This window comes from Gadus morhua, chromosome 8 (genome assembly GCF_902167405.1).
Source record: "Gadus morhua chromosome 8, gadMor3.0, whole genome shotgun sequence".
NCBI classification, from domain to species: Eukaryota; Metazoa; Chordata; class Actinopteri; order Gadiformes; family Gadidae; genus Gadus; species Gadus morhua.
The window spans coordinates 7,342,937-7,355,771 of NC_044055.1; the positions used below are offsets into that span (position 1 = coordinate 7,342,937).

Below are 12,835 nucleotides of genomic sequence, written 5' to 3' on the forward strand. Positions count from 1 at the left end.
CCGACTCGATGGCAACTTCAATCCGACCCCCTGGGCTCGACCAAGTTTAACCCCTCCATGCACAGAATGCCAAAAGCCTGGTTAACCGTGTCTTTCTACGCCTCTCTCTCTCTCTCCCTTTTTTCGCACACTCATTCTCGCTCCATCGCGCGCGTGCGTGCGTGTGTTTGTGTGCGCGTGCGTTTATGTATGTATGTGTGTGTGTGTGTGTGTGTGTGTGTGTGTGTGTGTGTGTGTGTGTGTGTGTGTGTGTGTGTGTCTGTGTGTGTGTGTGTATGTATGCAGGGCCGACGGACTGCGGGGACAAGGGGGACAGTTGTGGGGGGGCCCATGAAAAAAAAAAAAAAAAAAAAATTACGGCCACGTCTTCCCCCCCGTCAATAATCGCTCCATACCCCCCCCCCCCCCCTCCCCCCCTCCCCCCCCGTCAACAATCGCTCCATACCCCCCCGTCAACAACTTAGCGCAGGGGGGTCCATCAGTACCTATAGTATAGTTGCCCAGGATTTGGTGCAACGGCCCTGTATGTATGTATGTATGTATGTATGTATGTATGTATGTATGTATGTATGTATGTATGTATGTATGTATGTGTGTGTGTATGTGTGTGTGTGTGTGTATGTGTGTGTGTGTGTGTGTGTGTGTGTGTGTGTGTGTGTGTGTGTGTGTGTGTGTGTGTGTGTGTGTGTGTGTGTGTGTGTGTGAGTGAGACTGAGTTTGTGATCGCGCGCGCACACACACACACGTGTTTAGAATAGACATGGAGGAGGTTCGGGGAAGAGAATCTTGTTTTTGAAGAACAAGAGATGGATGATGGACGGCGAGCGTTTGGATGGTTTAGAACCATGACAGTGGCTCCGATCCAGTTTTACTGCAAAAGCCGGGGTTTCGAGCTTTCCCTGACCATTATTTTATTTACTAAATGCCAATATTCCTCCGCAGGGTCATAGAGTATTTTGAAGAAATTGCTAAATGTGTTGCGCTTCAGTCCTTGTCTTATTTTTTCATCATTATCATCATCAATGATAATAGCGGTCTATATAATTTTCAAAAAACAAATATCCCTCAAGAACCACGTAGCAATTTTATCCGGGAAGTGGGGTCTATATTTTCAGGAACTCATCGGTGTGTGCTTCGGTGCCACTTAACGATAGCCATGGCCACCGTCAGAGAGTATACCGATTCGTTTTCTTCAACTTAATTTTTCACGTTTCACCCAATTCTGCTCCTCGTGACTATTCTCGGAACGGCGGGCATTGACCAAAGTATGCAGATGTGTGGTTCTCCTCAATTTTCTGGTGGCATTCATTGCTGCGTGGCAGCAGGCTGGCTGCGGAGTCTGAAGTAGCCGCCGCTCGCTCGCGCAGCTGAGGAAAACAGAAGCGGTCGGCCACAGAGCGCTCGAGACCCCAGCTCGCAGCCGCCCCAGCATCTCCTCAGCACTGGCTCCACTTCAAATAACACCCTTTAGACCTCCGGAGATCGCTCCGTGTCGAGTGTATTCGGAGGCTGCGTCCGCATCAGCACTCGTCCATGGTGAAACAACGATAACGCCGACCAGCGCGATCCTCCAAAACTGGGGTTTTAACCACCGCTCGTGCGACGACAGCTGTCACCGGAGAAAGGAAAGTGATCCATCAAATGCGTGCGCGGATGAGGCAGGTTTCCGCTGGATTTAGCCCATCCGACCGTCCGTCAAATGGGCGAAGTTAGGACCAACGCCACGACATTGGATTACCGTATTATGCGATATGCATTTTTGAGAACTGCGGTGTTCCTTCACTGGAGAGAGGCTAGCTAGCTCAGTTAGCCGGCTAGCTGGCTAAGTGATCCAAAGTGTGACGTTCTCTACCCCCTCCAGTATTTTGGACATGAAGAAAATAATTCGCTACTCATAGGGTCGGAAGGTAAGATTTCTTGTCGGCACTGTGGTATTTTGTGATAAGCTATGCTTTGGGGGGATGGGGTGGGTGGTGTATGTGTGTGGTGTTGGAGGAGGGGGGGGGGGGGGGGTTTGGGGTGGAAGCCTGGCTAACGTTTTGTAGGTCCAGGCTACTGCTGGAGGTGTTCGTCGCCGCCTTGGTTTTCGTGATAGCGACTCTCCCAACGCGACACCCCCCTCTCCGTACACAACACCACTGTGGCTGGGGTCTGTGGAGGTGTCACTCGCAGCACAGCATGTCCATCCAACGAATGCGTTCGTGGACGACGAGAATAGGTTAAACGAGACGAATCGCGGTGGAGTTGGACGCTATTTACTTTTCCTAGTGGATGCAGCGTTAGACTCCATGCAGAACAGTTACGTTTCAGCAAGTAGACGGGGCCCGTCCGTATGTTTGTGTGGGGGCCAAATGTTATGCTTTTGTCATCTTCTTGGACACAGTCGCGTCGGGTGGGCTCCTGTTGTTTGTGTATATATCCGTTCACATGGGTTATCGGTGTGCGTATCGGTGGTGGGGTAATACTTAAGACCCATGGATGAACGGGGTTCTTCAGGCGTACTGGATGGCTTAGTTATCCAACTCACTACAATGTTAGCTAACCTGTTTGCTATCCGAACCACTTCCAAAGTTGCCAGGTTTGCTGCTGGGGTTCAGGGCTGATGCTTTAATCCCCTTCTGAGTAAGTCGTGTGGTTGTGTTTTTTTGCTCGTTTGTGTACAGTCCTCACAGTAGTCCTCACTTGCGTTTCGCCTTGGTCGTTTGGGCAAATAAGACCTTAGTTGTGAACAACAGGCTAGCTAACGCTAGCTACGTTGGAGCATGCAATTGCTTTGTGCTCAAGCTTGAGTAACAAAAGCTAACGTTAGCAGTTGTTGAATTTTTAACCTCCTTGTCATGGCAGTGTGGTTCCCTACCAGTTGTTTTCCAATGATTTAAAGGCAAAATATAACATTACTGAGCCTCGTAACGGTTAGCGACATTTAGGACAGTCCTCAGTTAATACCTCTAGTAGGGGTTGAGCCACCACCAGTAGCTATTGTTTATTGCATAATAGAAATGCACACACAAAGCACATACACATCTCCAAGCTTTCAATCTGAGAAGGCAGACCATGTGAAATACTTCTTGGCTGCCCATGTCATGTATTTGCGATATACATATTTATTGTGACCTAGAAGTAAACGTCAACAAATGTTGTCTTTGTACACCCACCCCTTGAGTTGAGAGAGTATCATGTTTATGGATGGAAGCCCACAACTTTGTGACGAGGATGCTGCTGTCCATCAAACGACTAATATGGTTAAAATGACAAGAACCAAAGACAAAGAAGGATTCATACATGATTGTCTTCATGAATATGTCTTTATCATAGCGTGGCATTTGGTTGGCCACGGCAGCCGTAGCAACGTGTTTCAATCTTTTAATTTGAGTAAATAATTTCGCCAAAACAAAGGGGCCATATACTGATATGGTAATTACAGTTTGAGGACATGATTCATTTATGACATGTAAACATGGTAGACCACAGCTATTGATCTTTGAAGCGTTTTTTTCTGATCCACTTGTTTTCCCTTATTCGACTGGCAGCTTACTGTAACTAATATACCTCTATGGGAAAAAATAATGACTTAATTTAACTAAAGTTGGTCCAAGTCCACATGGTTTAATTTGACGAAGGCCAGGCTGGAACGCAAGGGTACTTCTGGTGCCTCAGCAAACAATGCTATTGGTCAGAACTTGCCAAGCTCTCTGCCATTTTCCAAACTCATTAGGATTTATTTAAAATGTATGAATGCAAAATATACTGATTATTTGGTTCTGTAATTTAAAGGCTCCATGTTATTTTTAGTCATGCAGGACCATTGGCTGGCAATAAAATGATTAATTTAATTATGGGTCCATTTAGTTAAATTATGCAACAAACGCCATTTGCTAGCCCCCTTCCATTGCACAAACACAATACAAAAAGCTGAACATAAATAGGCTACATACAGAGTAATATAGCCCTTTTTATTCACAAAAATAGACTAAAGAATGCCTTACCACTTCAAAACCAACAGCTCTCATTCGCAACACAAGTGTCGGATTAACCAAATTCATTGAGACCACAGGCGAAACATTTGTAACATTTAGGCATATATACATGTTCTTCATTACTTTGGAAGATGACTTAACTAGGCCAATATGAAATTATCCCTTTTTTTTTTTCATTTAGCTTAGGTCTGTATGTCATAGTCATTATTCAAGATTTACTATCTCTGCCCTTTATTTCGTTATTGTTCCAAAAAATAGGTGGCAATGGATGAATTTTAACCCAGGACACTTAAGTGTGAATTCTGTAGTTCCAATTCTTCAGTGCGCCAGTTGGTTCCCCTCGGTAAGACGCAGACTGTTTGTTTGTCCTTCCCGCTTCGGTTCAGAATGTCATCAGAGGATAAGACTGTGGACCCCTCTGACCAAGGACCCTCACCGACGTCAAGCAGTGGAGGGGCCACATCCACAGGAAGTCCTGCCCACGCAGACAAGCGCCCCCGTGGCAGGCCTCGCAAGGATGCTGCTGCTGGCACTCTCCTGCCGTCACCACCCTTATCCACATCCAAGACCAGGAAGAAGTATGTTTGCAAAACGGTCACTCATGTCATGACACTTAGCCACAGCTTGCATACATATACCTGGGAATAGATGCAACGGAAAAGAGGAATGTCTGTGTTGTGCATTTTCTTTGGTTGATTCTTCATCAACTGTCATCAACTGTCAGAGTAGTTGGAGCCACTGTTTTCCATTTACTAGGGGATTAACCTGTGAATGGAAAAGTGCATCTGAATTAAGGTTGGCCATGAGCGGTTCAAAATGAGCAGGAATCCTCGGTTTGATGGCAGGGAAAGAGTGGTCGCGCTCGGCTGACAAGATTAGTTGATGACGTCGGCTCCTCATAAAATGTGTTGACCTCTTAATGAGAAGCCAATGGCGATCTGTATGCGTACGTTGGAAGTCTGTCTTGAAGATGGTTCAATTTCAACATTGTTATTAATCAAAAATCATTGGTTTATTAATCTCCATTATGATAATTTGTTGGATCTTGGGGAAACTAATTGTCAGATTTGTATTTGCCGCTTGATGGACAGCATTGTGATTTGGGCGAGTGCGAAAGTGTCTGACTTGGGGCTGTTATTTGAAATATGGTCATAAATATTGGCTATCAAATGGTAATTAGTTGTTGCCCTACATTGATACTTTATTCTTAACGGCAAGTTGCGTTTGTATATGTATGTTGTTTATTCGGGAGAATTTCTCTGCTGCAACCTACCTTACAATGCTTTTTTCCATGGATGCTGCAAAATGGTATATCTCGAGCGAACTGTTGTGCTGGGAGGTTTACGTAATACTGCAAGATTGACTAGAGAAATCCTACTATTATTGTTGGGCTATGAATGCCTAAAAAACTGGGCTAACTTTTGCGTTAGGATGTAGTTCATTGCCTGTTATTTACATTCCCGGCAAACCATAATACAGGTTGGAGTTGCTGTGTAATGCAGTGCCCTCACAGCTCTTAACTCTCTCCTTACCCTGTCCTCAATCAATCATAATGCCCATTTCTCAAGGGATGGTTTAATCTCTCAGCGTCCACGTTAATACTCTAACCTCAGACTGACCTGGGGCCTTGCCGTCCCTTGATTTATTTTAATGTGCTCGTTAGATGTTTCGGCTCACCATTGCAGCCATCTGACATTTAGTCACCTTTTCATTCGAAGGATTGAGGACTAAACTAGTATTATAATAATAATCTGATGGATCTTGATTATGATGTGGTTATTGTAACTGTTGTGTGAATCTCTTTGTTAAAAGTTAAACTCGTATGGTCAATAGAAACAGCACCAGTGTATAATTGGGCTTATTATGGCGTCAACTACAAATGTTTACGTTGGTGGAATTAGATAGTTAACTTGTCCAGATGGCCCAACAGAAAGAACTGCCATTCCATAATCATCGCTGTTCATGCCACATCTACACTGATCAGAATTATTAGGACATTGAAACTTCACAAAGGCCACCGCCATTCTAGTTTTTGCCTAAGCTAATAATGCTTATTTTGTTAATTGTTTAGTAATTCATTGTGAAAGGATGTGTCAAATATGATAGAACGAAAACAAAGTTTTCATTATTCCAGGTTAAGATATATTTACGTTGATTTAAGGATTATACAGTAGTTCAACTCTCGTGTGTCCTCTCAATAAGAGAGGATCGCCAACAAAAATTCCATGATGCTTTCCGATTTTTGAGCCCTATTTTAGCCATGCAGTTGGCCAGATGCAGTTGGCCTGTTTAGAACATGAAACCAAGTCGTTTAAGACATTGGTCACCAGAACAATGGATGGTGGCTCACCCAGCTGCATGGAAAGGACATTAACGAGTCACAACCAAACTGCACTATTCTCCTATCCATTATTGAAGATATATTGTGTGTGCATGGCCAAATGCTCTCCTTAAAATCTCAACGATTTGTCATCAAAAAGGTTGGCGTTAACCTTTTTTATTTTTAAAACACTGGATTCTACTCCCGAGCATACCTCAAATTCTGTGCTCTGGTAGACCTTATTGTCACAGTTCACTTGTTTTGCCCACTCTCCATCTGCTGTGCAATCCATTCCAGAAAGATTTACTCCAGTTCAGGTTTTTGCCTCTGCTTCCTTCAGAGCTGGAACTACTTGCCCCAGCATTATTTTCACCCTTTTTTTTTTCTGTAGCTCTCCCTCTGTGGTTGGGATTGTGGGGGATAAGTTGCGCAGGCTATGGGGGTTGGACTGGACGTTGAGGCTTTATCAAAAACATTAAGTGTTCTTCATCAGTGTTCTGAAAATTTTGGTTCATAACCATAAAGATTGTTCAGCTCAGTAATCCATCTATTAAAATACTATATTGTGCTTACGGCACGTGCAAGCTATTTGTTGAGGTTAAAATGCTACATTTGAAATGGTGGAGTTGAATATGTTATGATGTACCGCACCATTGTCAGTGTGAGTTCAAAGCAGTAGGTGTTGCTGATTTATCTTCTCCCCCATGTACATCTGTAATGTTCATGGTTATACCTAGCTATTCGAAACGTCATGTGACTTTCATGATGAATGATCGATATTCTCTCGCTGTTGGCACTGAGTTCTCCATCTACACAGCATCGTATACTAGTGAGATACAGTAGCATGTTTTTGAGCAATTCATGTCTTGATTATATAATTGAAAGAAGCAAAAATGTTTAAAACATCCTGTATTTCCTTTTGCCTGGTGTGTCATGGTGGTAATGACAGTGATCCTCATGCATGCCCACATCGATGGCTGTCCTTCTTGAATACTTCCCTCTATGCCGTTGTCTTAAGAACAGCATGAAAGGAGGTCCAACACCCATCTTGTTTCAGTCGTGTGCTTCATTTTTTGAAAATAATGGCAGTGCCAAATGCAGGAGGAATGTGATTGGGTAGTTTTGAGTTTAATTGGTGATGGTTGGAGGGAGCACTCTTCGTTGTTTACTGTAAAAAGTACCCAGACCCCAACTATGGCATTTGTTTAAATGTCATGGCAACAGCCTGGGTCCTGGTGAGCCAATCACCACAATTTTTGTGTTTTGTGTTGACAATAGCAGAAGTATGTAGTGCATGCTTAGCACAATAGTCATAAACAGTGTTTTCAACCGTTGAAAATATTGATTACCTGCTGGGACTTTTCCTAAAGTTTTTCACAAAATGTGTTTATTCAGTTATGCTGAACGCGTGTAGACAATAAATGCCCATGTTTTAGGATAGCTTGCTTTGAAGAGGCACGGTTACAAGGTATTTGGGTCAGTTAGGCACTGAACCATTGAACTGAGAACCATTGTGTCTGATGGAGATGCCAACCAACAACCGAAACGCCAGATTAGAAAAAATGTGTAGAAGACGGTAATCCAATCGCACACAATTTACTCAAATTGTGAGTGATTAGTCTCTCTTGTTTACCATGATGACATCATTGTTTACCTTCGGTTTTTCTGTATTCTAAAAGCCCCCCTTTGTTTTTATACCCCTGTTAGTTCCCTATCCCCTTTGCTGTCCTTATTAATCGGAGGATCATATAATTATAGGATAGGCTTTTCTTTTGGTGTTCTGGATTTTCAAAGCAGATTCGGTTTCAAATTCAATTAGGAACTTGTTTGATTAAAGCCTGCCATTTAATTAAGACCCCACAATGCAGTTGTGTTCCGGCCATCATTTGAGGTTCTTGGGTTTCTTCTTTATCTGGAAGTGGAAGTCATTTAGAGGGAGGGGCGGATTTGGCAGCCGTCCGATGGTGATTTTTTTTTTCTCTTCAGTGGCAGTGAAAATTACCCCAACCCACCCCCTCATTTCCCACCCCACGCATCCTCTGGCTTACCCCTTGAGACATGCTGCTCTCATTTACGCAATGCTTCCCCCTACCCACCTAGCATGCCCCACAATGGCTTTTGCTGTTTAATTTGTAGCCATGGCAATTATCCTCTCCACATGGCACTTTCCAAGATCGGGTTAACGGAGCTCTCTTATTGGAAGGGTGCTGACACTGACGGATCTTCCCCGACGCGTGAGGGAGGGGCATTGCGTACAGGCAAAGCCCCCGTAGACGTTCTGGTTACATGGGCTGACGTGGCAGTTTTAGTTCTGAAAACAAAACAAAAAAACCTTGAACCATACAAACGGGAGTGCATCTGGTGACCTTCATCAGGGGCTAAGGATCACGGGTGACGGCTGTGGATATTGCAGCACAGTGTGATCAGAAAGGCAGGCGATTTCAGTAGATCCCAGCTCAGCCTGTAGGGCTCGAACTGCTAGGATCTAAAAAGTCGAAATACTCATTCTCGTCAGCCAAGAGGCCGAAGGGCAGCTGTGATGTGGCGATCTCGTGCTCGTTGGGTCTCTGTCCACCCCAGGCTCTAGTGGTAATGTTTCAGGAGCAAACCTAGACATTTTTCTGGCAAGTCTGAACAAATGGAGTGTAAAGCAATGGTACTCTTCACGTGGCTTTTATTCATGGACTTACTATATTTGGATGATTTTGATTCCCCTGCCCCCTCAATGATGGTTGGCTCTGTGTTGCGTATTGTGTTGAGTGCTCTTGACAAGGGCTTTTCCATGTTGACATTTTGACTCATGATTGGCACACAGAAAAGGTGATGTATGATTGTTTTTGTTCGTTTTGCTTCATGAGAAAGGCTCGAAGACAAACACCATTTTTGGGAAGATTTAAATGGATAAAATACTTATTTTGAAAAATAAAAAGAATAACGCATTAAAATACTGACTCTTGACAAAGCAAATCCTTTTGGCAAAAATTTAGAATGAATGGAATGTGCGCAGCATAGTGTTGTCAAATGAATTGACCCAGGCTAGATTCATCACCCTCCTGATATACCATTTTGGGGGGATTTGGATTCAGGCCAAAGCATAAGTCATGGTTATCATGTTAACTGCCTGTTAAAACAAATGGGGGGAATCATTGGAAAGCTGTAATTCCTCGCAATGGGGGAGGAAGGTGAGACCATCTATTTCGTCCTTGTGTATTTTTTTATGAGGTTACATCACATTGTTCCTTCATTAATCAAATGGATGTGGATGAATTTATTTCCAAAGATTTGACATTTAATGCTACCATTATGAATGTTTCAGCGCAGAACATAATATGTAGCACATAAAGTCCACATTCTGAAGCTAGTATGGAAGATGAAACTTATGGATTTCCCCCAAAAAAGATTGCAAATCTGATTATCTGAACTGTAAATCTAAATGAAATGGCGCTCGTATAACTTGAATCCTCACGTGATTGGTTTGAGGATTCCTTGCAACGTGATGAGCTCCACACGATACCTCATGAGTAAACTAGCTCAATGACCAAGTATTGGCATCCGTTCGCCTTCCTGATTGCGGGTTCGTTAATGACGTCTTAAATCAGTTGGTCACGCTTATTACCCTGGGCCTTTTGTTCTGGTTTAACATTCGGCGAGCACATGTTTAGCGCTTGTGCCTCAATAAGCCTGTAATGACTCTCCATTCCACTTGGGACGCAAAGAGAGGAGGCTTGCGCGGGGATGTTTGCTATATTGCTGTGTGTGTGTGTGTGTGTGTGTGTGTGTGTGTGTGTGTGTGTGTGTGTGTGTGTGTGTGTGTGTGTGTGTGTGTGTGTGTGTGTGTGTGTGTGTGTGTGTGTGTGTGTGTGTGTGTGGTGTGTTCGTTCTCACACGCACAACCAGAAATATGGTGTAATGAATTAGCAGTATTTGCTGGCTCACGCCACACTAGGTGCAGCCACATCCCTGCTTCTGTTGTGTTGAGTTATAAGGCGCAGCCGTACCGGGGCGTGATGTCAGGGTTTTAATTCCCAAGCTTTCTCGTAGACTTGTCAAAGCAGCAATATCTGTCAGCACGTGCCCCATGCCAAGTGTGCATTATGCACCCACCACCGCTACCCTCTCTGCACCTCCACGCCTCTCTGCCCAGCGGCCTGAGTGCATCCATTAAAAATCAGTGACAGCTGTGACTATATTTAACTAATTTATGACCCCCACCCACCGACCCCCTTTCTTCCTCCCCAGGCCAAACCGAGGCGCTAACCCATGTTTTCTTTCATCTCTCTCATGACATAAAAACGCATTTTAATTTGATATCATTGTCGTTCTTTTATTTGGTGTACTAACCCCCGTTTCTCTGTCTCTCTTTCTCTCTGTGTCTGTCTGTCTCTCTCTTTGTATAGGGGTCGCACCAGAGGGAGGTTTGCTGCGGATGAGGAGGACAGTATGGATGGGACGGAGATAGCAGAGTCCATAGGTCCTCAGGACACGGGTGAGAGACACACACACACACACACACACACACACACACACACACACACACACACACACACACACACACACACACACACACACACACACCCCAACTCCTGCACCTTCTGCTAGGGAGTGATGTACAACTTGAACTGTGCACTCTCCCTCTCTCACTACCTGGCAGCGTCATGCTGTACAGTATTTCAGGAGAGAGACGCTCTCTCTCTCTCTCTCTCTCTCTCGGGGTAGGGTGGATGGGAGCCTTTTCTTTGGCACCCAGAGCTCCTAGTTCTGGGCTATAATTGAAAGGGTTTAGTTTTAGCTGTGAAGCTTTGGAGGGTGTATTTTTTTTTGTTTTTTTTGCCTATTTTCCCTAGCAATTTTTTGTTCTCTATGTGTCTGTCTTTCACTCTGCCTCTTTCTCTCTCCATTTACCCCTCTGTCTCTCTCTCGGTCTCTCTCTCTCATTCTCTCGGTCTCTCACTCTCACTCTCTCTGCCTCTTGCTCTGCCTCTCGATCTCTTGCTCTGCCTCTCGGTCTCTCGCTCTGTCTCTCTCTGACACTCTGTGTCTCGCTCTGCTTCTCGGTCTCTCGCTCTGCTTCTCGGTTTCTCGCTCTGCTTCTCGGTCTCTCGTTCTGCCTCTCGGTCTCTCTCTCGCTTTGCTTCTCGGTCTCTCTCTCTCTCGCTCTACCTCTCGGTGTCTCTCTCTCGCTCTGCCTCTCGGTCTCTCGCTTTGCTTCTCGGTCTCTCTCTCTCTCGCTCTGCCTCTCGGTGTCTCTCTCTCGCTCTGCCTCTCGGTCTCTCGCTCTGCTTCTCGGTCTCACTCTCCCGCTCTGCTTCTCGGTCTCTCTCTCTCTCGCTCTGCCTCTCGGTCTCTCTCTCTCGCTCTGCTTCTCGGTCTCACTCTCTCGCTCTGCTTCTCGGTCTCTCTCTCGCTCTGCCTCTCGGTCTCTCTCTCTCGCTCTGCTTCTCGGTCTCTCTCTCGCTCTGCTTCTCGGTCTCTCTCTCTCTCGCTCTGCCTCTCGGTCTCTCTCTCTCTCGCTCTGCCTCTCGGTCTCTCTCTCTCTCGCTCTGCCTCTCGGTCTCTCTCTCTCGCTCTGCCTCTCGGTCTCTCTCTCTCTCGCTCTGCCTCTCGGTCTCTCTCTCTCTCGCTCTGCCTCTCGGTCTCTCTCTCTCTCGCTCTGCCTCTCGGTCTCTCTCTCTCGCTCTGCCTCTCGGTCTTTCGCTCTGCCTCTTGCGATGCTGCTTTCCGCCTGCTCTGAGATTGGCATGGAGGTGCAGAGGGAAAGAGCCCAGGGCTAATGCCCTCTAAAAGCTTTTTAAAAACCCATCACTCTCCCTAGACCCATTTACGTGCCTCCCCCCAGCTCCCAGCTTCTTTACGTGTGTACATTGCATCATGTGACCACGCCTCTCATTCCCATAGATCTCCACTGTTGTTGCTGTGTTGAGTCTACCTTGCAGTCTTGCTTGGCATTTCTTTTGGGGAAACGGATCTAAAAAAAGCTTTTGTCAGGCTTCCATTTCTAAAGAACGGGTCACCCCCGTCAACCTTATTCTTTTCTTCATCTTCATATTTTTCAACCTTGTCTACAAAAGCTCTGGCGCTTACAGCTCTCTCTGTCTCCAGGCTTTTGCCCGAATGGGAATTCACAAGGAGTGCTGCGGAAGAGGGAAGACTGAGAGATATAGAACTCAACCGGAGTTAGTCTGAGGCCAATTGTCACACTTGTTTGCAGAACAAGTTATGTTAGCTTTCTTTTGCATACCTTCATGATGATAAGATTTATTAGAAGGTTTTTGTTTCCTAATCTGTTTTGGCTGGCTTTAGCCTACGTTTCAACCACACAGGAATGATTAGCCAGTCAGTGTGTCCCAAAGTCGCAGGATGATTTGTGTTTTGGTTGGATAATTTATTCAAATGATGAGCGTGAAACACAAGATCCCAGACAAATATTGCACGCTTTGGAAATATCTTATTGTTTTCTACTTGTATTTTCTACTACTACTTGGGATACTCTGCCTTCCCAATACCCCCTGGCTTCCATCATACTGATGAAATCAGTGCT

General features: G+C 45.0%; 1 protein-coding gene across 1 annotated transcript in view; it reads left to right on the plus strand.

Annotated features, from left to right (window-relative positions):
- The first annotated feature begins 1,123 nt into the window (after nt 1-1,123).
- kmt2cb (lysine (K)-specific methyltransferase 2Cb) overlaps nt 1,124-12,835 on the plus strand; it is a 78,459-nt gene continuing 66,747 nt past the window's right edge. The window contains 3 exon segments of the mRNA XM_030362609.1: nt 1,124-1,907; nt 4,364-4,555; nt 10,695-10,783. Coding sequence (XP_030218469.1) covers nt 4,365-4,555; nt 10,695-10,783 — 280 coding nt within the window. The 5' untranslated portion in view covers nt 1,124-1,907; nt 4,364.